The sequence below is a fragment of the Cebus imitator genome, unplaced genomic scaffold (genome assembly GCF_001604975.1).
Source record: "Cebus imitator isolate Cc_AM_T3 unplaced genomic scaffold, Cebus_imitator-1.0 Scaffold240, whole genome shotgun sequence".
Taxonomy (NCBI): domain Eukaryota; kingdom Metazoa; phylum Chordata; class Mammalia; order Primates; family Cebidae; genus Cebus; species Cebus imitator.
In genome coordinates this window covers 1,561,982-1,588,696 of record NW_016107555.1, presented here as the reverse complement: position 1 = coordinate 1,588,696, position 26,715 = coordinate 1,561,982, and the positions used below count along the sequence as shown (strand labels likewise).

At 39.3% G+C, this 26,715-nt stretch overlaps 1 protein-coding gene across 31 annotated transcripts in view; it reads right to left on the bottom strand.

Moving 5' to 3' along the window:
- Nucleotides 1-1,079: 1,079 nt before the first annotated feature.
- CAMTA1 (calmodulin binding transcription activator 1) overlaps nt 1,080-26,715 on the bottom strand; it is a 963,406-nt gene continuing 937,770 nt past the window's right edge. For 8 of the 31 annotated variants that reach the window (XM_037727793.1, XM_037727798.1, XM_037727795.1 and 5 more), the window contains 9 exons: nt 24,897-25,084; nt 23,844-24,090; nt 22,180-22,251; nt 20,183-20,203; nt 18,584-18,777; nt 17,477-17,551; nt 14,664-14,694; nt 9,748-9,926; nt 1,080-4,310 (listed from right to left, as the gene is read on the bottom strand). In XM_037727793.1, coding sequence (XP_037583721.1) covers nt 4,247-4,310; nt 9,748-9,926; nt 14,664-14,694; nt 17,477-17,551; nt 18,584-18,777; nt 20,183-20,203; nt 22,180-22,251; nt 23,844-24,090; nt 24,897-25,084 — 1,071 coding nt within the window. In that variant the 3' untranslated portion in view covers nt 1,080-4,246. The remainder of the gene's footprint in view (nt 4,311-9,747; nt 9,927-14,663; nt 14,695-17,476; nt 17,552-18,583; nt 18,778-20,182; nt 20,204-22,179; nt 22,252-23,843; nt 24,091-24,896; nt 25,085-26,715) is intronic. The other 23 variants (XM_017498371.2, XM_037727802.1, XM_037727812.1 and 20 more) reach the window with 10 other exon arrangements.

Sequence of the window (26,715 nt, the reverse complement as noted above, 5' to 3'; positions counted from 1 at the left end):
TATTTGTCACAGGCTTGGGGTTGGGTTAGGTCCCCGTTCTTCAGGTTTTCATCGGTAACACAAATATTTGTCGCTGTAGATCATATTATAACCTGCTTACGAGAGCCTTGGCGTCAGGGCTGTAGTTTCTTCATTTCTGTATTTTCAGTCCCTAGCACAGAATAGGTCCTCAGGTTTTGGTTGAAGGGAGGGAAGCACAAATCTGAACGCAGTGAGTTACTTTGTCATGTATTTGTTACTGAAATATTCCTACCAACAGTTTCCTACATAAAAAACAACCACTAATAGGTCATTCGGGGGGTCTCTTGGATGAGAAGTAAAAAATACAGTACTATGCAGTCTTTTCCAACTCTATATAGAATACTTTGAAAAGGGAAACGTTAATATATATTCGAATAAACGGGAGTGTCACAAAGGCGGTGGGATTTGAGTAGTGGAAAAGCGAACTTTCCAGGTAAGGGATGGACAAACACCATGAACAAAGACAGCAGTGAAAATGGACGCACTGTGCACAGACCACCTAGAAGGTGCAGGATGGGTACAACTGAAAAGAAGACTGAATAAAGAGGAGAAACAAGAAAAATGTCACTTAAATGTAGTGGGCCCTGGAAACCACTGACTCGCGGACTTGGGAGATCCGTGATGCAGAATTTCTCTGGCAGTAGCGGCCAGATGGATTAGATGGCAGAGGGACCACTGGGGAGATAACGAAAGGGAATGGAACAGAATACTCAGGAAGGAGGACGTTCGGAATCTGCTGCAAAATGCCTTTTAGAAGACTTCAGAGGATTGTAACTGAAAAGGTGAATTAAATTAATGTCTTTATCTTTCAAATAACTGCACTGCCTCACACAAATGATTATGTTGAGAGGTGCTGGAAAGAGGCGAAAGCTCTCGGAATGGTGGCTCCAAGACATTTTTTCTTTCGTGGAACTATCTGAAACAATGTAACATTCAGTGTCAAAACATTACATCTGGATCAGAAGGAAATATTTGAAATTGTTACGTATGTTCTGAAACATGTGCCTATCACCTTAGATTTCACTACCCAGTCACATTAAAGCAAAACACACACGTAATATGGGGAAATTTTCTTCATTTTTAATTTACAGCAGAAAGAATATAAAGCATTCAGAAAACATTTTCCATATTTTAAGGGCAATTCAAAACATTTTGCATGGTTTCCAGCAGCTGAGTTCTTCAACAGATCCATTGATTCAATGATGCTTTACATGCACAATTACAAAAATAAAACTTACAAAAAAGAAGACATCTAGACTAGTTTTACATGCAAGTCTCAGGGACCCCCCATTGGGCGCCAACTACTGTGTGGAACTGCCATAAGCGACCGTGCAGCCAGAGAGGGGTTCGAGTTATTGTCTTTTATTTCGTTCACACAGTACAGCTGATTTCGAATGGGTAACAATAGCAATTAAATCTTCAGGAGATAGAATAAGATTAGCTATTAATTTTATAATGAAATCCTACTCCTGGCACTTGGGAATTCAGATTATCCAAGAAAGCTGCGCTTACCTATCATCTTATATTCGAAATTAAGATTCATAACCAAGAAAAAGCGGTCAGAAATGCTTCATTTCAGTGGAAGTGCATTTTTGCCTCACCTAGGATTCACAGTTGTACTGGTAGGTTACATCGGCAGGCTTTAAACCTACTTCCTATCCCCTCCATGAGAACCCTCTTAATTCTATGGAAGTCTCTATCATCTGTAATTTTCTAACGTATTCAGCTAATAATGTAACGTGAAACATTAAAAAAAATATGTATGTGAGGGTTAAAGCAAATCCACTGAGGTCATTACTCTGGTCAAAAGATCAGTTATTTGTACCATAATAAATGGAATAAAGATATCTAAATTCAGTATTAATATGGGGTATTCTGAAAGAGCTGGCTTTCACGTTCTGTTCCCATTTATGAATGCATTTATGTTTGTAAATTACTCAGTGTCCTCCTATAGGTCAAATTGTGTAAAATAATAGGAATCTGGGGGACTGCAATAGCTGCAACATAACCCACACATTTAAAAACAAAATTGAGTCAGGTCAGTTTACAAATGTACAGGTGGCTACTAGTTGTGGGGCTGTCACTGTTGTCAAAGCTGATCACAAGCAGAAAGACATATACTGTACAGTAATTCGAGGTTGGCAGTGAAAGGAAGTAATTAAAAAACAAGTACAATTATAGAAAAGGCACCAAGAGCACTGACCCCAGTTTTTACCACAATCTTTTTGATTCGAACTTCCTTCCAAAGACACCAGTTTAAAAGCTTATTTGTGAATATTTTTAGGCTTCACAACAAGCCTTGAGTTTTAACTCACGGTTGGCAGCCAGAACCAAGAGAAAACATCTCAGCTTTACACCAACTGATCCTCAAACGTAACCTGGGAACTTTAAACTGGCATCAGCAAATGCAAACTTTATTCTCTCAATTTAACATTAGTTTCGTTGTTAAAAGCATCAGATTTCTTTGGCTCCTTATTATGTGGAAATAGTAATATACCATGCCATCTCTAAAGACCAGTCTGCATCTTTTTCATTTTTAGTTATTTTTGTGTGCAATTTTAATACGTTTTCTGATTTCCAGCAGGAGATATGGAAACGTGACATTTTTCTACTTTTCATACTATTTCTTTTGTCAGGTTTTTGATCATTCTAAGTGTTCTTTGTTGGAGTGAGTGGGTGGTGTTAAGCTACATACTGATTCATCTTATGATTATCCGTTTTGCAAAAGTAACTTAATTTTCTTAAGCAGTATTAGCATTCACATTACTTGGCACCATTGGCAAAAAAATTTTAAATAAAATAAACTCCTGGTAGCTAAAATTAAATGTAAACATATCCTTTTTTTTAAGTAATGTTACTCTGCCTTTTTTCCTAAGTCTAAATACAGTAGCTTTTTTTTTTTTTTTTGCAGTTTAGTCATGCTTTAGCAAAATGTTCTTCTAAAGAACATTTAAAATAAAGTACTCTTATAGTGAAATAAAGTTTTTTTTGTTTCATTTTACAGACCATAGCCACTAATGCTTTGCTTTTGTTCATTTCTTTTTTCTTGATTTCATGCACATATCTCTTTGTTTTAATATATACAATATATACAAACAGTACATCCACATTTTTCTCGCTCATTCAGACAAAACTATACAAATAATTTTATCTTGCCATGTTATTGACCTTTGTGAATAAAATATTTAGCAATTAATATAATCCCTTTCAAATATTTTCTCACTTTTCATTTCTACCTTCTATATATACACAGAAACCGCTCAGTTTGGATGAGATATAGCCAAAAACATGGAATTTACTGGCCAGAACGCAGCACCACACTGATCTTTTAGGTGGCAAATGTCCAGGCAAGGTTCATGATTCCTTAGAATTACTACAGTTTCCAAGGTTACTAAAAAAGGCTACATGCTTTACCACTTCTTAAGTAATTCTCATTGCACATGAAAGTAAGGCAAAAAAATTAAAGTGCTGAAGATGAAAAAGGGGACAAGATGACTACTACCCTCGCAGGTTCTTGGAAGGTGGTGGGGACAAGAAAAGAAGTTGAAACTCTGTGAGCTGCTTCTCATTATTTCCCATGCATTACCCGTTTACCACACACCTGCCCCTCTGCAAATTTCCACAAGACATTAACCCGCAGATTTCAAAAGTTGCATTAAGTGTGCTGTAGAGATTAAAACAAACAAACAAACAAACACAAACAAAAGTAAACAGTGAAGAAAATGAAAACACACAGACCCAATAAAGATTTTTGTATGATCTAAGCCCTCCACTGAGAATCAATCTCAAAGATTCAGCTTCTTGGAAATGACCGGCAGGCGCAGGAACAGCATTCTTTTTTGTTGCGAGTATAGCCCCACCTTTTCTTATCTATATTTTTGGTATAAATATTTGTACAGTTCCACACGATGTTTGAATACAGCCCTATATGAGAAGGAAATGGCTTCTTCCTGAGAAGAGGAAGCCTCTTTCAATTCCTCCTGGTGTCTTGATTTCCCATGATCCAACAGAGGATTGAGTTCCAAGATGTCTTGCTGATCAAATTAAAAGTTGTCCATGAAAGTGCAAATGCAATGACCAAAACATTCCTGTTAAAATCCTGCAGCTGATCTCTCCAAAACTGCAGAGGGATTGTGTGTGTGTGTACGTGTGTGTGTGTGCGCGTGTGTGTTGTTGTTGCATGTCTCTGCTAAAAACAGAAATGAAAACAGTCTGAAAAGCAATGTCACATTGCTAAGGGATGCTGCTGTATGTCTTCAAGTTCCTTGGCCTTTTTCAATTCTTTCACTCTGGAAGAGAAACAAAAGAAAACAGCAGGCGATAACTCTATAGTGAATTGTGACCAAAGAAAGGCAAGGGGTGTTACCATTCCCTCTGAACTGAAAAGCCAAGACTAAAACCCTTTTGGGGACTGATGGCAAAAGAAACTCCTGTGAAATTCTTGGGGAAAATATTCAAAGAAAAGATGTGACCCTTCTTAAGATGAAAAAAAAAAAAAGTCATTCTAAGGCTTTGCTCTACATCACGTGCTCTGAGAACAGAGCAAAATCAAAGTCTAATGTATTAAATCAAGTGTGACAATCACATGTGTATCTTCAGAAAAATTTACTCAAATAACTTTTTAGTCTGGTGGACCACGATTAATGTCCTATCACTCCCTATAATGTAAATTAGGGAAACTGCACATGCATTCATTTAGCTTTTAACAGACCTAAGGATTACGCTGCTATCACTTTGTTCGTAGACTCAAGGTTGTTAGCTTTCTCGAACCTGATCATACATCTTTCCAACTCTACTCTTCACCCAGGTATTGTGGACATAATTCCTTACTTTCCTCCCATTCCACATTATAACTGAAAAAGACATTCAGGTTCCTTCTCCCAGTGCTCCCAGATGGACGGCTGTAGGTGTGATACTGATAAGGTACTTTGTTCTATTATCAAACATATTGTAGTAAACAAGTTTAACTGAAACTGTTATAGACTCAGTCATGGAAAGTTCACATCAGCAAATTACTTATTAATTATCACTGCCAATCGGTAATATTTAATATAAAAATCAGCTTCAGTTGTTTTGGACATGGCCACCTGATGTAGATGGGATGCTGGGGAAGCAGCTGTCTGCTGTAAGAATATTTCTCTATACTGACAATTACAAGCCTGCGGTAATAGAATGATCAAATGTAAGCAATGCGTGCTGTGCAAGTCACAGTTTGTGGTACTGCATACCATATAATAACATTTGTTCCCCAAAAATAGGTGTGAGAGGCTGACTTTAGCCAAATAGGGGAAACAGTTTCTTAGGACACCCATACTCTACCGCAACAGCATGACCAGGAAAAGTTGGATTTGTCATGGTGCTATACAGAGGTCCATAGTCTCAAATATATTTTTCTGATTCTCGAAGAGTCTCTCCTATTACCTTAAGTTATACCAGTAAAGTAAAACTTTATTTATTTATTTATTTTTGAGATGAAGTCTCACTCTGTTGCCCAGGTTGGAGTGCAGTGACGTGATCTCAGCTCACTGGAACCTCTGCCTCTTGGGTTCAAGTGATTCACCTGCCTCAGTCTAGCCAGTAGCTGGGAATTACAGGCATGTGCCACCACGCTCAGCTAATTTTTGTACTTTTAGTAGAGATGAGGTGTTGCCATGTTGGCTAGGCTGGTCTTGAACTTCTGAGCTCAAGTGTTCCACCCGCCTCAGCCTCCCAAAGTGTTTGAATTACAGGCGTTAGCCACCAGGCCCAGCCTCAAGTAAAACTTGATGACAAAACTTGAAAACTTGATAACACTTGATAAGGCAGGAAGAAAATATTGTGAAAAACCCAGTAATCACTTATTCTATATTGAATAGGTTGAGAATCTGGAATGGCACATATGCTATAATAGCAATTTAAGAAAACATTTATATTTACCACTCCAAGCAGAATCATTTCTGAGTATTCTGCAAAGTTGATATAATGTTTTCATAAAGAAAATGCTCTCTTTTAGAAGAAAAGTTTTATGATGTTATCATCAGTAATAATAAAAAGAATGATAATATTTGAAAACTTGCTTATTGTCTGATTTACTTACTACATACAGCAAGCCCTAGCTTGGTCCTAGTGTGATTTTTAGGAATGACAGTGACAGTGTATCTCTAAAACTATTGAATCTTTTTTTTTTTTTTGTTAACAGGTACAGTTAGAATGCATTGCTCTGTTCATAAGTAGATCCAAATATCATTTAGTTTTAAATTTTATAATTAAATATACCACGGATTAATTTGGGTCATATTACAGTATAGAATTATACATCACTACAGGTCCCTAAATTTTGGACATGCATACTTGATAAATGACTTTTTAAAAATTGAAACATGCTATAGTCTGTTCAATTTTTAAACATGCAATATCTATACTAACATCTCTTTGGCTGGAAATGCAAGGCATGCACTGATGCCAACTTTGCTGCTGGACATGCAATATCTGTACTTGTGCAGACCTAACTGCTGAATTACCGCAATGTGTGCATGCTACTTCAAATGCTACATTTTATTTCTGCACTAGCACAGAACTCATTCACAAATATGCAACAGTGACTCCATCACTGATGAGATGTCTAGAATTTGAGGAATTCTGAACTCAAAATCTGATAGCATAAACACAAAGATGTTATACATTCACCATTTTCCTAGAATGAACAGGAATGCTTCAGAAATATTAAGTTCATCATTGAGATGAAATAAAAAGGAGAGTGAATTATAAACCAGTAATGTTTTATGTGGTTTCATACCAAGAAACTATAATCAGCTGGTCAGGGTAGGTATACCTTAAAACATTTTTCTTTTAGTTAAAATGGTCACATTTGTTTTTGCATTTTTTTTTTTTTTTTAGTGTCTTTCAGAACTAATTAAAAAGTTAAATTTTCATAAGGTTTTAAGGTTGCCATGTAAATAGTCTGCTATGAAATTAGTGACAGTGTCAAAGCCACTAAGTTAAGGAGAGGTGCATGTCCACACGCAATATCTACACGGGAAAAATGAGAACACTGCAATTTTCAGATACATTTTCTAGGCTTTCACAATTCCTGAGTTAAAGTGGAGAATTTAGTTCTTAGCTTCCTGAAAAAGTTATCATAGAAATAATAGCATTATAAATGACATCAAAATGACTTAAATGGCACAGACTTTTTTTTTTTTTTACAGAAAGTCATTCAAGAAGGAATTAGAAAAAAAAGGAAAAATGAAAAGAGAACATGTATTAAATTCTAATAGCTATACAGCTTATTTAATATATGTTACTTTATGTGGTCCTCACAGAACTGCCATTAGCCCCAATTTGTAGATGCAGAACTTGAGATTTATAGGAATTAAGCAATCTGCCCCCATTCATACAGTTAATAAAAGGCAGAACAGGGAATTGAGCCCAGGTTTGTCTGACTTCCAAACCTACAGTTTCAACACTACACTGCCTCTCCCAGGATAACACAGAAATTTAAAAAAAAAATCATATTTTATTATTTTTTCCAAAAGACTTTATAAGGAAAGTCTTTTGGAAAAAATAATAAAATATGCATTTGGAAAATTTCCATGATATGAAGTGAAATTAACAATTATATTTTCTCAATTCTAAGGTGTCATCTTTTATAAGACACTATATTGATTTTATTAATAAAAACATTCTTTGTGGGGGAAGACCCCCACACAAAATGTACTTATTGATTTTACAACACAATTATTTAGAATCCTAAAATGTATGAAAAGAATGTGTCTAAGAATCAAGGAAGATTTTTAGTGTCATTCTCCAATTTACAATTTACAGACCATAGTAATGTTAACTTACCTCTGAAAGTTAACATGAAACTGAGAGGCTTACTATCTGCCCTAGTGAAATCATAAATGAAGTTTTATGTTACTTGAGGGTAGATTATTAGGATGAGACGGTGGTGCTCAATCTGTTTTGTTTTAAGTCAAACATGAACTGGATAAAATAATGTTTGAATGTTATATTGCCTCCAAAGAAACAGAAAACTATGTAGCCAACATGATTTAGAATAGCATATACTAGAATTTTAAAACAAATTTTCAGAAATAGATGTTTCAAATCAGAGTGTTTCAAATAGCTAAATTTGAAATCACCTTGTTATTAGTTAAGGACATGAATGATTATTTAGGCAGAGGTTAATTAAAAATAAATCTTTACCAATAAGAAGGGTACAAAATAGAAGTTTAACCATTATTATCTCCGGGTGATTCTCATTGCTTATTTGTATTTCCAGAATTCACTACAATTAGTATGTGCTGCTTTTGTAATAATAATTATTCCTGCTTGTTAGCTTTTATTTTCTTTATTTATTTAGAGATAGGGTTGCCCAGGTTGGAGTACAGTGGCACAGTTATAGCTCACTGTGGCCTGGAATTTCTGGGCTCAAATGATCCTTAGCCTTAGCCTCTTGAGTAGCTAGGACTACAGGCACACACACCACCACACCTGACTAATTTTTAAATTTTTTGTCTACAAACAGGGGATCTCAATATATTGTCCAAGCAGGTCTTGATCTCCTGGCCTCAAGCAATCCTCCTGCCTCAGTCCCAAAAAGTGCTGGGATTACAGGTATGAGCTGCTTGTTAGTCTTAAAAAAAAAAAAAAAAAGTGAATTAGATGGTTTTCTATTCATCTGTTACTAATTTGTCTTATAAATGCTGAGTTCACATTATGTAAAAACAACTGAAAAATTCAGTGAAAGGGAAAAATTCAATTTTATAGACAAAACCAACATCAATGGACTGAACTGGTTTCATTAGCATTACCTATGTTGTAAGCAAATTTTATAGTACACAAACTTGGTAAATAGAGACAAGAAGTTTTGAAACTGAAATTGGACTTGAAAATCCAGGACCTGTGGTCACCATAGCTATAGAACTCAGAACACAGGTGCATGATAAACTTTTGTTATGTTATACAAACTTAGCTAAGGGTTACTGAGTACTTGATTCTCTTAAGCAATTACAACTGTTAGATTCATTCAGGACTAAGAAAGAACTGAACCTAAAAATGTCCAGGTTAGCTAAAAAAACAAAACAAAACAAAACAAAAAAAACCCCAAACCATTATAATTGCACTTACTTCTAAATTCCCTTACACAGGAGACAGGCAAAGCAGTCTTCTCTGAGCCCATAGAGGCAATGCAGGACAGAAGCTATAGCTTCTACAGGTCCAGGCCAGACAGCTGCACGGCCACATTTTGAACTCTTTCAGTAACTTGCAAAGTAGAACTCCTATTGGCTCAGACTTGCAGTCATTAGAATAGCAAGACTGACCTGTGACCATTCAACTATTAACATTAAAGACAATCCCAGGATCTCCCAAGCATTCTAGGCTGAGAATAATCACCACTCTGGGATACTGCTGTAGTTTCAATTCCCCCCTCCCCAAAAAGTTGCATCGTAATGTACTGAAGTGATGTAAGCAACAGCACTGAAAGCCAGCAAAAGCCCACAGGGTTTACTTCCATCAGACGTCCAATGATCATTTATGAGTCAATGAAGTAGGCCTGGTTCAGAAACTTGTAGCAAACAATGGCTCCATGGGTAAAGCATAAGGCAAAGCTGCTTCATTACATCCACTCAGTGATGCTCAGCCAGAGAAATGTCTCATGAGTCAGTGGAGTTCAGCGGGAATATTCTCGCAATGCTGGACGTCAAAAATAGACAGGGCAGCGGATGCGGCTTTCTGATTAGTTACCTGTTGCTCTGAGAGCTGCAATAGCTTGTGGGGAATTTAGGAAAAGAGAGATGTTGCCATTTTCCAGAAATCTCATTTGGATTGCAAAACAAAAAAGACAGAGAGGCCCAGTAAGAATGACACAGAGCATGTTGTCTGCAATTTAACACACACCACTGTGTTCCAAAAATATTCATTTCCTAAAAGAGGCAAGTAAGACAAAATTACTTTGGAGATTTAAAACACATCCACGATGACACATCCCACGTTCACGTCTTCTCATGAACACATCGGGCCACTTCGAAACTATGCCTCAAGCCAAACTGAGCTACGGAAGTGTGAGAACACATCTGTTGACCCTAGAGCGCTGTTTACTTTTCTCAGCACACTTCCTGGCATTGTTGGAGAACTGTCCCTTGGGTAAAAGTGTACATAACACAGCCAAAAGTGTAAGCATAACTTTCAGAACTTGGTAATGACCCGGTGCAGAGATGACCTGGGGCTGTTCTGAGAAGTGCACGGCAGAGCTGCTCTGCTGAGGCCACTACTTACCAGCTTCTGGCAAAAGTGTTTGGAAATCCGGTTCTCAGGTAAAGAGAAAATATGTTGTTTAAAAATATGTGATCAAAAAGTGTTATTTCTTCTTCCTCCAATTAAGGTTTTTATTCCAGTAAAATAACTGCACCTGACTTTACTGAACACAGGTGACTAGGCCAGCAGCTGATAAGAAACAGGTCATTTAAATACTAGAATTCCCGCTGCTTTTAGTAACACCTGTAGTGACTGTTATGGTTTATAACGTCTTCTCACAGAAATATTGTCTCACATAGGAAAAGGAGGACTTTGTCTAGAGATTGCTGTTCAGAGAGTGGTCTCTCTCATCTGTGAGAACACTTTCTACTACCCAGGAAAAATAAATGTCTTAGAGAAGTGGAAAGTCATTTTCTGCCTAGAAAAAAAGGCATTTTCGTTTTTAGGTCGGCCTCAATACCTTGAGGATAAATCTGTTATATAACTTAATTATTTGCTAACATGCAAGGTATCCTGGTTTTTCTCTATGCAGCTGAATAATATCCTGTTAGATATACTCAAAATCCAAGTGAAAGTGTATTTTCAACATATGTACTTTAAAAGTTTATTAAACTGTAAAAATCCTTCAGTCATTTGTTGATAAATCACTTTTGTTCATTTAAATAACCTCTTTGTGTAAGACAAAAGTTCTCTCCTAAATACAACTACTGTGTCCAAGACAAAAAAACAAAAACAAAAAACAAACAAAAAAACTCCCCCAAAAACAAAAAAACCCAAACCCTGATGACAGTATCAAGAGTTTGTTAATTTCACTTTAAGTTACTGGATAAATTAAGAGGTAAGCCTGAAGGAAAGCAGGGATAAAAATGAGCTGTACTCAGTGAAAAATATTTGGTGCTTTCTCTCAGCCTTCCTCAAAGCAAAGACTAAACATTTCAAGACACAAATGGTATTTTCTGATTGCTCTGCTGCTGGAATTCATCTGTTGTGTCTTAATTCTGCATTTTTAGATTTCCCTCTGCTCCACTGACGTAGGAGTCTGGGTCAATATTAGTGTTTTACAAATACCCTAAAATGTAATTCTGTAAGTTTTCAAATTTCCTTCCTTCCTTCCTTCCTTCCACCCTCCCTTCCTTCCTTATTAGTGTTTTACGAATACTGTCCCTAAAACTTAATTCTGTAAGTTTTCAGATTTTCTTCCTTCTTCCTTTCCTTTCCTTTCCTTCCTCCCTCTTTTCCTTTCCTTTTTTCTTTCTCTCTTTTCTTTTCTTCTTTTCTTTTTGACAGGGTCTCCCTCTGTTGCCCAGGCTGGAGTGCTGTGGCACGATCATGACACATTGTAGCCTATATGTCCTTGGCTCAACTAATCCTCTCACCTCAGCCTGCAGTAGCTGGGAAAATATCACTTTCAATGTATAAACCATAAATGTCTTACATATGGCACATTTCACAAATTAACAAAATAAGTATATTATCTTCTTTAACATAATTTCCGGGACTATAAATCTTCCTCAGAGAATGCTCTGCCTCCCGAGAGTAATTTCAACTCGGGGATTGTTAGCGGGAGTGTCACTGTGACTTCTCTGGTGGAAGAACGAGGGAAAGAAGATCTTATTGGTAATCACACAAAGCCATATATACGCTGTTCCGCGCAGTTCACAGAGTTAGCTTTATAAATATCACCAGGACAGAAGGAACCTGGACGCTTCTCAGCCCTTCTCTCTCAAACTGGTGTAGACATCGTGAGGCATAAGGGGCGTCATGAGATTCCAACGTTCCATGCACGAGTAGGGGTTTTAGGAGTTCACAACAGAATGCAGCAGGCATTAAAGAAATGAAGGTTGGGACTCTGGTTTGCATTGAAAAGCACCTTCTGAAAATGTGCTCTTAAAAATGGTCATTAACACACCAGAAACTAACAAGCTTCAAAAATGTGTAAGCAACCGCGTCCCGTAAAATGTTGTCCTTGCAGCAGGTGATATTAATTGCATATAACATGCAAGATACTACAACTTTTAGTTAAACTGAATACTAGGGCATGCATCTATTCTCTTGGAGGTTTTTTTATCTTTTTTAAATGGAAAGAAATATTATCTATATATATGCAAAGGGTGAGAGGGAATGGGAAGGAAATGGAGATTTTTGTCCTCTTTTTTTGTTACATTTCAAAAACAAACATCTCTGAGCCAGCTCTATCACATGGGACCTGGAATATTTTAATTGAGAACAATTCCCTAAGTCTAAAGAGGATGAATTAGTTAAGTTTACATAGGAGTATAGCTGCTTTTTTTCCCCAAAAGACAAATTTTTCCTTTAGTAATTATTTATAGTTATAAATAGATAAGGCTTCAAATCTTTAAAATCTTTTAAGGCTTTTTTTCCCCCTTTTGAGACAGAGTCTTGCTCTGTCACCCAGGCTGGAGTGCATGGCACAATCTTGGCTCACTGCAACCTCTCCTGGGTTCAAGGGATTCTCCTGCGCATGCCACCACGCCCAGCTAATTTTTGTATTTTTAGCAGAGAAGGGGTTCCACCATGTTGGCCAGGTTGGTCTCAAACTCCTGACCTTAAGTGATCCGGCTGCCTTGGCCTCCCAAAGTGCCATGATTACAGGTATGGGCCACCACAGCTTTTAAATCTAGGGTTAAGGTCATTATTACGAAGAACTTATAAAAACTAAATTCTCCTATCATCAAGTTGGCAAACTACAACCTGTGGGCCAAAATCCAGTCCAATGTCTATTTGTATAAATAAAGTTTTATTAAAACACAGCCACAGCTATTCCTTCATGTGCTGTCTGTGGCTGCTTTCCTGCTACATTAAAATAACTGAGTAGTTGGGACAGACTATATGGCCCACAAAGCTTAAGGTATTTACTATCTGGCCTTTCAAAAGACATCTGCCAATCCCTGGGTTAAAATATAATAAGGATTAGCATCAATGTTAGTATAGTTGGATGGGAAATAATATCTCCAGAAATATTAGCAGTTTTAAGATTTTTTGAATTATGACCTTTTCTCATAATCTTAAAGGTGACTAAAGTATAAGGTTAAGAAGAGGGCACTGAATGTAGTCCAGCTGATAGAGATAGTTCCCATGTTATAATTTCATTTTCTCTCAAGATTATATATAAGAAACAAATTGTCAAATTAATCTAAATTCATTCAATTAGATTCTGATGAATTCTATTCCTGCCCCTCCCCCAACCTTTTTTCTGAGACAGGGTCTCGCTCTGTTGCCCAGGCTGGAGTGCAGTGGTGTGATCACAGCTCACTGCAGCCTCGACCTCCCAGGCTTACGTGATCCTCCCACCTCAGCCTCCCGAGTAGCTGGGACTACAGGCATGCCCCACCATGCCTGGTTAATTTTATATGTTTTGTAGAGATGGAGTCTCCCTTATGTTGCCCAGGCTGGCACTGAACTCCTGAGCTCAAGCTATCCTCCCACCTCAGCCTCCCAAAGTGCTGGGATTACAGGCATGAGCCATTGTACCTGGCCTATTCCTGGCTTTGAAAAACTGGTTTTCTGACACTACATATTTTATCATAACTCAAACACATTATAGTTGCCTCTGGGAGACTTTTGCGTCTTGCCCTGCTTAAAAATTAGCATCATATTCTAAAATCTCAGAAATCTAAATTACTCACTGTAATTTCTTTAAAATTCAAAGCCTATTGGAATCTCTACTCTTAACTGTTATACAGAATATAAATATTTAAGACACTTTATACCACATTTTCATTATTCAGCATTACCATCAAGTGCTGGAATTCCAGTTCACTCGTTATTTTATAATGAATGTCCTGGGTTTGTTCTGAAAGGGCAGCTTTGTACACTGACTTACCTCACAGCACCAGGGAGGGAGAGATTTAGAAAATGAAAGTATAGAGCAGGGTATAGGGAAACAACCATTCTCAGTAAGAAATAGATTTGTTTAAAAAACAACAACCCTAGTACCACCTCCTAGTAAGCTTCCTTGCTTTGGAAATTTTGACAAAGTAGCCATTGAGAAAATTTCATGTGGCAAATTATCTTAATCATAAAAAGCCACCTGCTGAATGTTTTCATCTTAACGCAGCCTTATTTGGCTGTGGCCGTGGCTCACCAGCCACGTTTTCATCCCGGACGCTTCCTCCACCGCATCCTAGGCATACTCTGCAGCGCCTTCCAACGGCCCTCCCTGTTATTCACTCATGCATTTGTACGTTTAATGTATGTGACTGCTCTCCTGTTGTATACAATAGCAGTGTTAGTAATTAGGGTTAGTTTTTATTTGATTTTATTTCATTCAAAATGGATGTGAAACTTACTGGCATACCTAGGCTGCAGCCCCATGCAAGCAAGCAAAAAGCAAAATATTGAAAATGGAAGAGAAGAGAAACTGGCTAGCAGGCAGCTAAACTCACCCTTTTGTACAGCCTATGGTCCACCAGGGGGCTTTAGACAGTAAAACAACACCAGAGAGCTATTAGCACGTGAGGGTCACAACAGAAATCTTACAAATAGCTTTATTTCAACGAAAAAGAGTATAAAGTGGTTTCTTTTTTGGAAAGAAAGGAAAGGAGAGTGATGGTGGGGTATGTGAAATGAGTAGGTAGAAAATTCACCAATTTAAGTCTTAAAAAATTGGAGTCATATGACTTAGAAATGGGATACTTCTGACTGATTCCCAAAGCGACTATCTACCTACCTTTTTGAGAGAGTATCATATGAGGTTTTCTACCTTAATATAGATTTTAATGCTTCTAGGGGACAACAGACATGATAGTTTCTTTTAAAATAACATTAAATAACTCAACCTTGAATGAAAATAGGATACACATATCCTAAGGAAAATATGAGTTTAAAATAAACTTCCAGGTTAGATTTTCAGGATTTCTTCAAGGTCCTTAATTGAACATATTAATTGAATATACAGAAATGGGAAGTGAATACTGATCTTAGTCAGTATACACCAAGGTTATTAAAATTTGCCTATTTTTCTAACATCTGAACCATAAATGGTCAAGTAAAGAGCCAGTAACATTTTTTATTTCATTTCAATTAATGAACAGAAATCCAGAGCCCATATCTACGTTCTCTTCATAATGCACTGTCTTGTTATCCATCTTATGAGGTTATTACCAGGTAAAATATAAACTTAAGGAAGGCAAAAATCTTCATGAAATTTTTCTCTATCAGGTTACAGAAAGAGAACTCTAAAAACAAAAGTGAAAAGACTCCTTTGTTCAGCTTACTTTGTGAGGCAACCTTTCATGAATTTACATTTTGTTTAAATATCTCTTTCTCTTAACTCTCTCAAAGTAAACACAGGACACAACTTAGGCAAAAACAAAAGGAAGAAGAGTGGAGGACTTCATGCTGTTTTGCTCAGTCACCAAGGTTGCGTTACCCACACAGATAGTCAAAGTTTGAGGATCAGACTAGAAGAAACCAGGAAAAAGTCTGGCACAACTTAACTTGTGGACCTTCTGGTTTGTCTGAAGTGGCCTGGAGAAGAGCAGTGTTAAGGTAATTTTCTTGAAAATAAAATCTATCTGGAAAGTATAAGCCACAGTGTCATGAAAGAACATGTGATTCTGCTCAAAGTGGCCAAAGTCTACTGGTTTCAGAGCTAGATAGGGTCTTCCTAAGGATTTTCATTTTGCAGATATAAGAGCAAAAGGGAGGAGGAACTGTGAATGTATGTGAGAATGTAAGGAAAAGGGCCCAGGTGAGTCTCTGATGTGTTCACCAAATGAAGAAAATCAGCTACTCTATTTGCTCCTAAGTCCCCTGCTAAGTAAAAGGGATAACTGAAGAATACAGAAAAGAGGCTGCCTTTGGTAAGGCTTGCAGAATTAATTTCATGATCTTATAGCCACACCCATTTTGGGGATGTATTTCCTAACAGGACTTCCTATTTCAGAGTACCGACATTGGTATGTTACTCATGAGCTATAACGGTGAAAAACCTCCCATCCTTGCATAGTGGAAAGCAAATGTTGCTGAGGCCCAGGGCGAGTGCACATTAGCTTCTACACGGCATTCCAGGTGGAGAAAACCATCTATCCTAGTGAATGCTGTTTTTGAAGTTTTTACAATGTTAATGCAGTGGCTGTGCATGTTTCCTTCTATGGTCACACAAATTTTTTTGTTAATTTAAGTAAAAGTACAAATAACCCATTAAGCCTATTAAGTCTTAAAGGCAAGATATTTTCAAAGCTAGCCATCAGATGGTTGTAGGAATAAGAAAAACTAAAGCAAAATGAAACCTCCGAGGAATCCAATTAAATATGAATACTAGGACTTTCAGTATAATTAAATAGGAAGAGGAAATAAGACATTAAAGAGCCTGCTTTCACGTCTGGTACTATAAACTACGCAGCTCCTGACACACAGCAACAACCCAACCACTCGGAAGGTTGTCGACACCCAGCTCGGACGCCGCAGTTACAGACGTCGGACTGGAATAGTAACCTGAATAAAGAACACAGCCCTCGAACTCTAAGTAGAGAAGCTAGTCTTCATGAAGAAAGCTCAAATTTGAGGCACAAAGAGAAATTCCTCTGGCTTAGCTCCATGAAAAGATGCTGTGTCCCATGGAATGCCGGGGTCACAGTACCCCATTTCCTACCAATTGTAGATGTGCCTATAACCTCAGACATCTTTCTTTTCCTGAACATTCCAGTGATCTCTCCTGTTCCTCATCACGGATTAGCTTTAACTGAGTTTGAAAGAGCATGTTAGCAATTACATGTCCAGCAGAGGGCACCAGCTATTTAGTGGAAATTCTATATCAGAAAAAACTTGTTTGGAATTCATGGTTTTCTTTCCTTTCTTTGAGACTAGAAACTGTTTTCTGTTTGGACACTCGCTAGCACAGTAAAGGATTAAAGCAAAGAACATATTGCAACGTGGCATATCAATCACAGCTTAAAGAGAGACTTAGAATTAAAAGCTAGTCCGACGAAGTTGACCTCACACCCAAATTAAAACAGAAAAACACAGGCATAAACCTCCATTGTTCAAACAGCATCGTCTGACATGGTTACCAGCATTCCAAGGGTGGCAACTTGTTCCCTAGTTAAAGAGCTCTACCACCCTACTGTAATTTGGGACATCTACACTGGTTATCTGTGGGGGGATTGGCTTTACATAGGAGTTACTGAGGGTTAAGAAGGCCAGGGTTGCATCATCCATCTCCCTGAGCAGAATGAACAAGCGAGGATGAGTGTACCTGTGGCGACAGCGGCGTAGAAACCTCATTATTTTCCGAGCAGCTTGATCCTGCTTTTTGGTTAGCAAACTGCTCCTGAAAAAGTCAGAACATTATTATCACAAGAAGGGTAAAGCCCAATATGCAAAACTGGTCAGAAGTGAGAGAGGACTTTTACTTTAAGCATTTTGTAGCAAAGCCAACAGCATATGTTAAAGATTGATACAATGTGAAGAGGAACGAGGGCATAGGCTGTTTTCACCGTATTGAGTCTGGGCATCACTAGAAGAGAAAGGAGGGCAGGTGTCAGCGCTCTCCCCTAGCTCCAAGAGAGGCTGATAAAGATTGAAAGTAAAATGCCACTTAACTATTCATCCACCATACGTTATAAGTTCATTTGGCCACAAAAGGCATTCTGGCATCAGAGAGGCTTTCTTAATTAAGAGGGCCGTTCACCAGAGCTGATATACTCTTTGGACTATTTTCTAAATGTTCACATCAATGTATTTTACTTGGCTAAACATTTTTATTACACTCTAAAATGGAAGGGTTTGACCCTAATTACTCTTCCAAGGTCTTACATGCAGTGATTCTACAGTTTCATTCATTTCCCATTTGCCCCAAATTTACTCGTCTGTAATCCTAATGCAGCATTGTCTACATTTCAGTTACGTTAGGATTAGAGACAGGTTCTGTTTAGAAGTAACTCCAAGAATAGTTTTTGTATTTTATTTTCACACTGAAAATCGGATTTGTTTTAGCCTCAAAGAGCATGTTTATGTAAAATTAGCTGAGTGCTGCCAGCAAGCTCTACTTTTTTTTCTAAACGGGAGATGGCTTACACTACTATAATTGAGTGTTACCTTTCCGAGTAGAAGCTGGTGCTGCCAAAATCTGATATAAGGTGAAATTGTGTGGCAACATCAAAAGGTAGAGAGAAAGACTGAAAACCAGACTCAGCACAGGTGTCAGCATACAGCCACCACGCCTAGAACATTCTGGAACACAGTGACTGCCAATGCTTTAGGCCCGGCCCAGACTCCAGTGTCAGCCCAGGACAATTCTTTCAAAGCAGCCAGCGTTCTCTTCCCTAGGGAGCTCTACCTCCACGGGCTCTTCTCCACCCACCTGAGTTTCTGTTGTACAATCACAGCTGTCCGGCGAGCCTGCCGTCTTTTGCCACATTTCTTATAACTCCGGTAGTACTTTTGGATCAGCACAGCAGCCCGTCGGCTCTGCTGGAATTTTTTTTGTTCATAATAACTTCGGAATTTGCTCTGGATAAGGATGGCAGCCTGTGTCATCTTTTTATAAAGTGCGTACTGCAGGGGAAACAAGAACAAGCGACACAGTAACAATGGGGGCCACACGGGCTCGGCGTCCTCTGAGCTTACCGGGAAGGGAAGAAGAGCAAATGCTTTTCCCTCTGTGGTCACATTCTCTGTTTGGGGTGTAATCACAAAAGAGGCAAACTAGGAATCTTTACACCTACCTTTCCAGAATGTAAAATATTACTTTAAGGGTTGCCTTCTGACATTCTTTCTTCCCCTAAAATATCGAAATATTTTGCCCTACTTGGAGAATAATTTTAATAGCAATATCCTTAGACCTTTATGACTCTAAAGACAGATTTCAAAAGTAAATTTTAAATGCTTCCGATTGCTATTTTCTATCTAGTTTTGAAACAGTAAAATAATTCTTTTATGCCTCCCAATTCCCACTATACACAAATCTACTTAGCAGTCAGCCCCTGATTTCTATCATTCCACATGACAAGTTTCTGACTGAGTTGCAAGGTCCCAAATACAAGGCTTATCATGAAACGCTGACACCTTTAAGCCATTTTAACCTGTAAAAGATGAACACTCGTAAGACCCACATGGTGGTGAAGCCACGAACCCCGGACGGCTGTCACAGAACTGCAGGTGGCCCAGGAGGCAGTGCCAGCAGCCCTCCACCCAGCCTGCCACAGAGCTACAGCAGTGAGGAACGAAGGCCCAGGGTGAATTCTCCTCAACATCAGTCTCTAGGCTCCAAAAATACAGACCTCTCCATGGTCTTCAAATGCTATGTCCAAGTTTCTAATAAAACAAGAATATGACTCCGGGGATGAGAAGTCGCAATGAAGCCCTTTGCTTCTAAGAAGGCAACTTACCATTGCAAGGAAAAATATTCCCCAGAAAATCCCTGCATCTGCCTAACTGTATCTCTGGATGTATGAGGAGGTGAAATGAGGGAGGGAAACTGACTTCTTAGAACTGTCCAAGAACCAGGACCCTTCTGCAAGAATCTCCTTTGGTCTTATCTGACCTGCTTTATCTTTTCACTGGTCTGAAAGTCTTTCAGGACAAGAATGCTGTACGCTACAGAGCCCCTGTGGTTTTCATCATCTCCACCTGTACACACTACACACTCAGACCCAGCGGGCCACAGTGAAGCACTTTGGGAAAAGGGTCTTTCCTTAGTGGCCACAGGGCTCACAGGAACTGGCGTAGATGGATTAACACCAGCCAGAAAATGTCCAATTCTCAATGCTGAAACCCACTACACCTGAATAACCACGTGGTCCCCAGAGGATAGATGCACTGTGCTGAGGTGGCCTGGCAAGGGGGGTATGTTTACTCCATGACCGTGCCATCTGAATGGCCCCTCCCTGTAGCTGGTGATGGGTGTGAAGTTTGTGACTCTGGTGGAATGGTTTGTGAGAGGACTTGGGTGTATCATTACCTTCAAGGCTATCCATGTCAGCTTGGGGGAAAAACAGAAAATACAAGATTAATGTTAGATTGCTGAATATAATGAAATTAAAAACCAGAATCATAAAACTCCCAACCAAGAAAAAAAAGGCAACCTGGCTATATTAATGCCTTCCGTCTTCCAAAATACTTGTTTTATAGTTGTTACTATTTCCAAAAATAATGCCCTCTGTCTTCCTAGCTGTAGATGACACTTTCTGGGGAGGGTTTGTTTTTGTTTTTTAAAGAAAAAACAAACTCTTATTTTGGAATCAATACCTGTTGTGATCACAGGCTTGAAACCTTCATTCTGTGTATTACTTATGCTCCCAGGAAGCCTGCTCACCAGACAGAAGCCAGTACGGTTCCCTGCTGTACAGCTACAGGCACTGTGGTGTCAGCGTTTGCACAATAAACCTTCATTTTCTGGGATCAGGAACTCAACTGGCTCGAAGCCGAGGACGTCCCCCCACCCCCATTCATGGGGCTTAATCCTAGAGAGGCTTGAGGAAACGGCAACCCGTATCAGAAACTGAAGCTAACCCAAGGTAACAGAATCCCCAATGTCTATGTGACCATCACACATATTAGAATCTACTATTCCTTAAATAAAACGTCAGAACTACCTAAAGCACAATCTTATAAATAAAACTTCAGAACTACCTAAAGCACAATCTAATAAAAGATTCTAGAATCTACTGACAGGCCTGAATTTTATCATGTGAACCAGTCAAAACTCCATTAGGCAATTTTTATTATTTTATAACCACTAAGATGATGAAAAAGGCCTAACAGTCAAGCAATTTCTCTGAGCTTCAGCTTCTTCATCTGTAATCTAGAAATAAATTCTGCTTACTTCAAATAATTGTAAAAAGTAAATGAGATGGGGCACCTAAAAAATCTGCCCCAAAAATCCGAGTTCCCTTTCCCATCTGACAGTTACATAGCCCTACAAGCTGGTTTGCAAACAGTAATACTGCATGAACGGGTACTCAGATGTTCTTCTTGCGCCTTTAACTAAGGTGCACAAAAGCAGTTTAAGATGTTCTGAGCTTCTTCTGATTTTCAAAGATTTTAACAATTCTTCATTTTAAAATGGATAAGAAGCTGAAAGGAAAATGGCCAATGATTAAATACCTTATAAAATCCCAACTCAAAGTAATAAATAGCTGGCATGTACCTTCTCCAACCACCATATCAAACACTGGATTCCCTAGAGTTCTCTGATTACTAGGGAGTTTATAAAAGTACTGGACTATAGATCCTCACTTCAGAGATACTGGTGTTAAGATCAGACCAATATCTCAGGTAGGTAATAATACTAAAAGGCCAAAAATTTTAACCAAAAATCGTTTGTGGTGCAAGTCTCATTGCAGATGGTTTTGTTTTGTTTTCCTCTTTTTTTCTTTTTTTTTAGAGACAAGGTCCAAACTCAACTTCTACACCTGGGCTCAAGAAAATCCTCCAGCCTCAGCCTCTTGCAGAGCTGGGATTATAGATAGACACATACCACCATGTCTGGCTTCCCGTTTTTTGTTGTTTTTTTTTTAAAATGACAATTCAAATTAAGTCCCTGGCCGGGTACAGTGGCTCATGCCTGTAATCCCAGCACTTTGGGAGGCCAAGAAGGGTGGATCACTTGAGGTCTGGGGTTCAAGACCACACCGGCAACATGGTGAAATCCGGACTCTACTAAAACTAGAAAACTTAGCTGGGCATAGTAGCATGCGCCTGTCATCCTAGCTACTTGGGAGACTGAGGCAGGAGAACCGCTTGAATCTGGGAGGCGGAGGTTGCAGTGAGCCCAGATTGTGCCACTGCACTCCAGAGTGGGTGACAGAGTAAGACTGCATCCCGAAACAAAAAACAAATTAAGTCTCTGTAATGAGGTACTGGATATAGGTGCTCTTTAGCTAAACTGCACCCCAGGATGCTCAGTGGCCTTGGGTGGGGCACAGTTTCCTTCTGTGGCACAAAACCGAGGTTTACCTGTTTATATTTTCTGTAACAACGCTGAATGACAGCAGCAGCTACTTCTTGCTGTTCCCGCAAGGGTCGGCCCTTAAGAGTAAAGTAAGGGGAAAAAAATTAGTAATGATTAACTACAAGAAATGTCAGCTTTTTATTACTACTCATTTAATGCACCTTCTCAGAGCTGAGACCCCAGGTTTACCAAAAATCACTGATAATTAATTATAAATGAGGAGAAATGAATTCATAGAATAGACCTCAGACTATCCTTGCTTCTAAATAAAACTATTATATTGGAATGTTAAGCAGACTAAAAATACATTCCTTTTTGAAGTAGTTAACAAATTAGCATTGTGCTGTCTGTCTTTCCTAAGACAACCCCAACTACTTTACTTTTAGATCAATGATTAATGGCTTCAAAGCTTTTTGGGAGTGGTGGGAGACTCCTTTGAGTCTCTGTAGAAAGCCATGGGTCTGCTTCCCACCAAAAATACACACAGAAAAGCTTCAGTGCTTAATTTTAGGTGTTCAGGGGCTGCCTGGAGTCAGTCCCCAGGCTTCCAGTTGGAAACCCTTGCTTTAGGTCATGACCTTCTTAAAGTGGAGGGGTCAGCTTACTTTACATTAACTGAATAACAGACATCGTTATCATTACCAACAGTACATTGAGATGGTGATAACCATTACATTATGGGCTAAGGTTACTTTACTAAAGCGTCTGAGCGTTATCTAACATGACACTAATAACTTAAATTAAAAATTCTGTAACCTGGTGAAATTTGTTTTAAGGAATAGTAAAGAGACATTGCATTCGGGATGGCAAGGTAGAATAGAAGAATCATGGCCGGGTGCGGTGGCTCACGCGTGTAATCCCAGCACCCTGGGAGGCCAAGGCACACAGCTCACTTGAGGTCGAGTTCAAGATCAGCCTGGCCAACACGTTGAAACTCCGTCTCTACTAAAAGTACAAAAATTAGCCAGGTGTGGGGGCACGTGCCAGTAATCCCAGCTACTCAGGAGGCTGAGGCAGGAGAATTGCCTGAATCGGGAGGCGTAGGCTGCAGTGAGCGGAGATCGCGCCACTGCACTTCTCCAGCCTGGGTGACAGAATGAGACACCGTTCCAAAGAAAAAAAATAAAGAAAAATCAGCACTGTTCTGTGCCAGGAGAGCCCCATTCCTGACCTGGCCTGCCCATGGACGGGGCCCTTGTCCCAGCCAGTTACTTCTCTGTGCCTCAGCTAACTCAGAAGACCACACTCTGAAACTCTTCTATGACGGTGCTTTTGGAACTTTGCAAACATTTGATGAAAATTTCATGTTTAACTGTTTAAAAATTGGTCATTAAAAGCAAATGGTTTGGGATGAGAAAGTTCTGGAAATGGGTAGCAGTGGTGGCTGCACAGCACTGTGAATATACTTAATGCCCCCACCTTGCTCACTTTAAAATGGACAAAATGGCAAACTTTCTGTTATGAATATTTTACCACAATAAAATATTTTTACAAAGCAGATACACAGATATGTTATATATTGAATCTTAATAAATTGGAGACTTCCAAAAAATTCTACAAATTCAGAAAAAAAAGAAATGGGATACGTTTTCGTTCACATGATTCTGACTTTCATGTGTCCTCCCTGATCTTAAGAATGTCACAAAATGAAGGTTCTGTTATAGTTTACCTTGTATTTCCGGAAAGCTGTCTGGACAAGCCTGGCAGCCTCATAGAGTTCTCTCTGTTCATGATCGGACAGAGTGAGCTGAGCAAACTCATTCTCTACCTTCTCACTGGTAGACGCACTCAGGAATTCGGACCAATCTGCAGCGGAGGGAAGGTTAGGTTTCTCGAAAGCGATTTCACTGACTGGAGAGCCTACAGGGCTCAAGCTGGTATTCGAAGAAGGGGTTAGAGGCTCGTTATATGCACTTCTGAAACAAGAGGAGAAAAAGGAGAGATAGATTAATGACTGATTTGCACAATCCATTAGATATTAATGAATGAGCCAAGATGGTATCTGTCAGAAGCTACTGTGGGCAATTAGGAACATGCTTTCTTTCAGTTAGGCAAGTTGCTAAACATACCCAGTGCCTTAATTGTCCTTCAATTGAGTAAGTTCATACTCAACACCTATTATGGCTTTAGTACTAAGCTAAATACTAAAACCTAGTAGCAGTACACTCTTAGTGCCCTTAGGAAACTTCATCTGAATTGGGGGGAAACATTATGCTATATTATTTTTTTGAGACGGTGTCTCACTCTGTCACCAAGCTAGAGTGCAGTGGTGCAATCTCAGCTCACTGAGACCTCTGCCTTGAGCGATTCTCCTGCCTCAGCTTCCCAAGGAGCTGGAATCACAGGCGCGTACCACCATGTCCAGCTAATTTTTGTATTTTTAGTAGAGATGAGGTTTCACCATGTTGGCCAGGCTGGTCTCAAACCCTGACCTCAGGTGATCTGCCAGCCTTAGCCTCCCAAAGTGCTGGGATTACAGGCATGAGCCACTGTGTCCAGCCTAACATGATCTCTTATGCTTTGATATCGGTAAAAAAAAATAATGGGAGAGGTAGGAATGGGAGCTGGTCCTTGAAAGTGACAACAGAACTGTCCTAGTGCTTTCTTCCATCCTTGATACGGTCTTCTATGACATGACATTCATCAAAAACAATCAGCCTCCCCTGCCTCCAATTAAATCCGGGAATCTATCCTGGGCAGTGACCCCTGTAACTTTACTCACCGGATCTGGGCAGCGTTGGGCAGGCAGTCAGCATCCGCTAGATAACTGGCCAGCCAGCTCATTGTACTGCTAATGGTGGCGGGGTCTGTTCTTTCCAATCCTGAGGACTCCATGGGCACAAAACTCTCCTGCTTGATTCGGTCAGGTGTGGCTTCAATAATGTGTTCTGCCAAGGTCATCATGTTCACCTGAAATCGGAAGTTCACAGACCACTCAGGTTAGAAAGGAACCTTAGAAGTTATCCAGGTCTACCTCTCCTGCCCCATCTTGGAAAGAAAAAAATAGTAAGACAGGTGGGCAAGAGTAAGACAGACTTCTACCTCAATCCAATGCAATCAAATATCATTTTAAGGTTATAACGCACCGAAATGTGCTGAGATCCTGAGACCTGATTATCTCCAAGTCAGTTTAGCATGAAACCTTTAGTCTAGTCTTAAAAACTTCTGGCTTGTGTGTACTCCCTACTCTCAGTTAGGATCAACCAATTAATGACACTGGGCAGTTCTAGAGTAAGTTGTCACATGAATGAGGTGTCACTATTAGTTATGCAACCAATATCTAACGACCTGCTTTTGCCTAGCCTAGAGAACCCCAGTCTAGACCAGGCATGGTGGCTCACACCTGTAATCCCAGGACTCTGGGAGGCCGAGGCGGGCGGATCACTTGAGGTCAGGAGTTCCAGACCAGCCTGGCCAACATGGTGAAACCGTGTCTCTACTAAAAATACAAAAATTAGCCAGGCATGGTGGCGCATGCCTGTAATCCCAGCTACATGGGAGGCTAATGCAGGAGAATTGCTTAAACTTGGGAGGCGGAGATTGCAGTGAGCCAAGATGGCACTACTGCATTACAGCCTGGGTAACAGCACGACTCTAACTCAAAAAAAAAAAAAAAAAGAATCCTCAAAGCTGGTCTGGATTAAGATTAAGATATTCTTTATGAGAATCAGAGCTATGTACTGATTCTTAAACATTTCCTTGCATACCTCTTAAAAGTGGTAACTGAAACACAGCACTTTGGGTTCTTAAGTCAACTAGAAATGTTCTAGATTGAACTATACAAAGGTGACAAAATGCTTCTCCTGCAACATGAATGAGCCTCAAAAACATCCTGCTAAGTGGAAAAAGCTACAGCAGGCTGCATGGTGTATGATTCCATTTATATGAAATGTGTAGAAAAAGCAAACCTCTGGGAATAGAATCAGATCAGCGGCTGCCTAAGACTGGGCAGAGATGGACTGCGGATGGGCAGGGAACTTTGGAGTGAGACAGAAGTGTCCTACGGAGGGACTGTGGTGATGGCTGCATAGCTGTACACATTTACTAGAAGCCATCACCTAAGCGCTTAAAATAGGTAAATTTTATCAATGTAAATTATACCTCAATCAAGCTGTTAAAAATGCTTATCATAGATAATTTTATAAATTTTCATCAAAGAACAAGAATGAGTTTTTGTATTAAGAATAAAAACAAAAAATTTAAGAAAAATATATTGGGCTGGATGCGGTGACTCATGCCTGTAATCTCAGCACTTTGGGAGACTGAGCAGGCAGATCACCTGAGCTCAGGAGTTCAAGACCAGCCTGGGCAACATGGTGAAACCCTGTCTCTACCCCTCCAAAAAAACAAAATTAGCCAGATGTGGTGGTGCAGGCCTAGTGCTTTCTCACAATACCTGTAATCCCAGACACTAGGGAGGCTGAGGCAGGAGAACTGCTTGAACTTTGAACTCAGGAGATGGACTTTGTAGTGAGCCAAGATGGCATCACTGCACTCCAGCCTGGGTGACAGAGCAGGACTATGTCTCAAAAAAAAAAAAA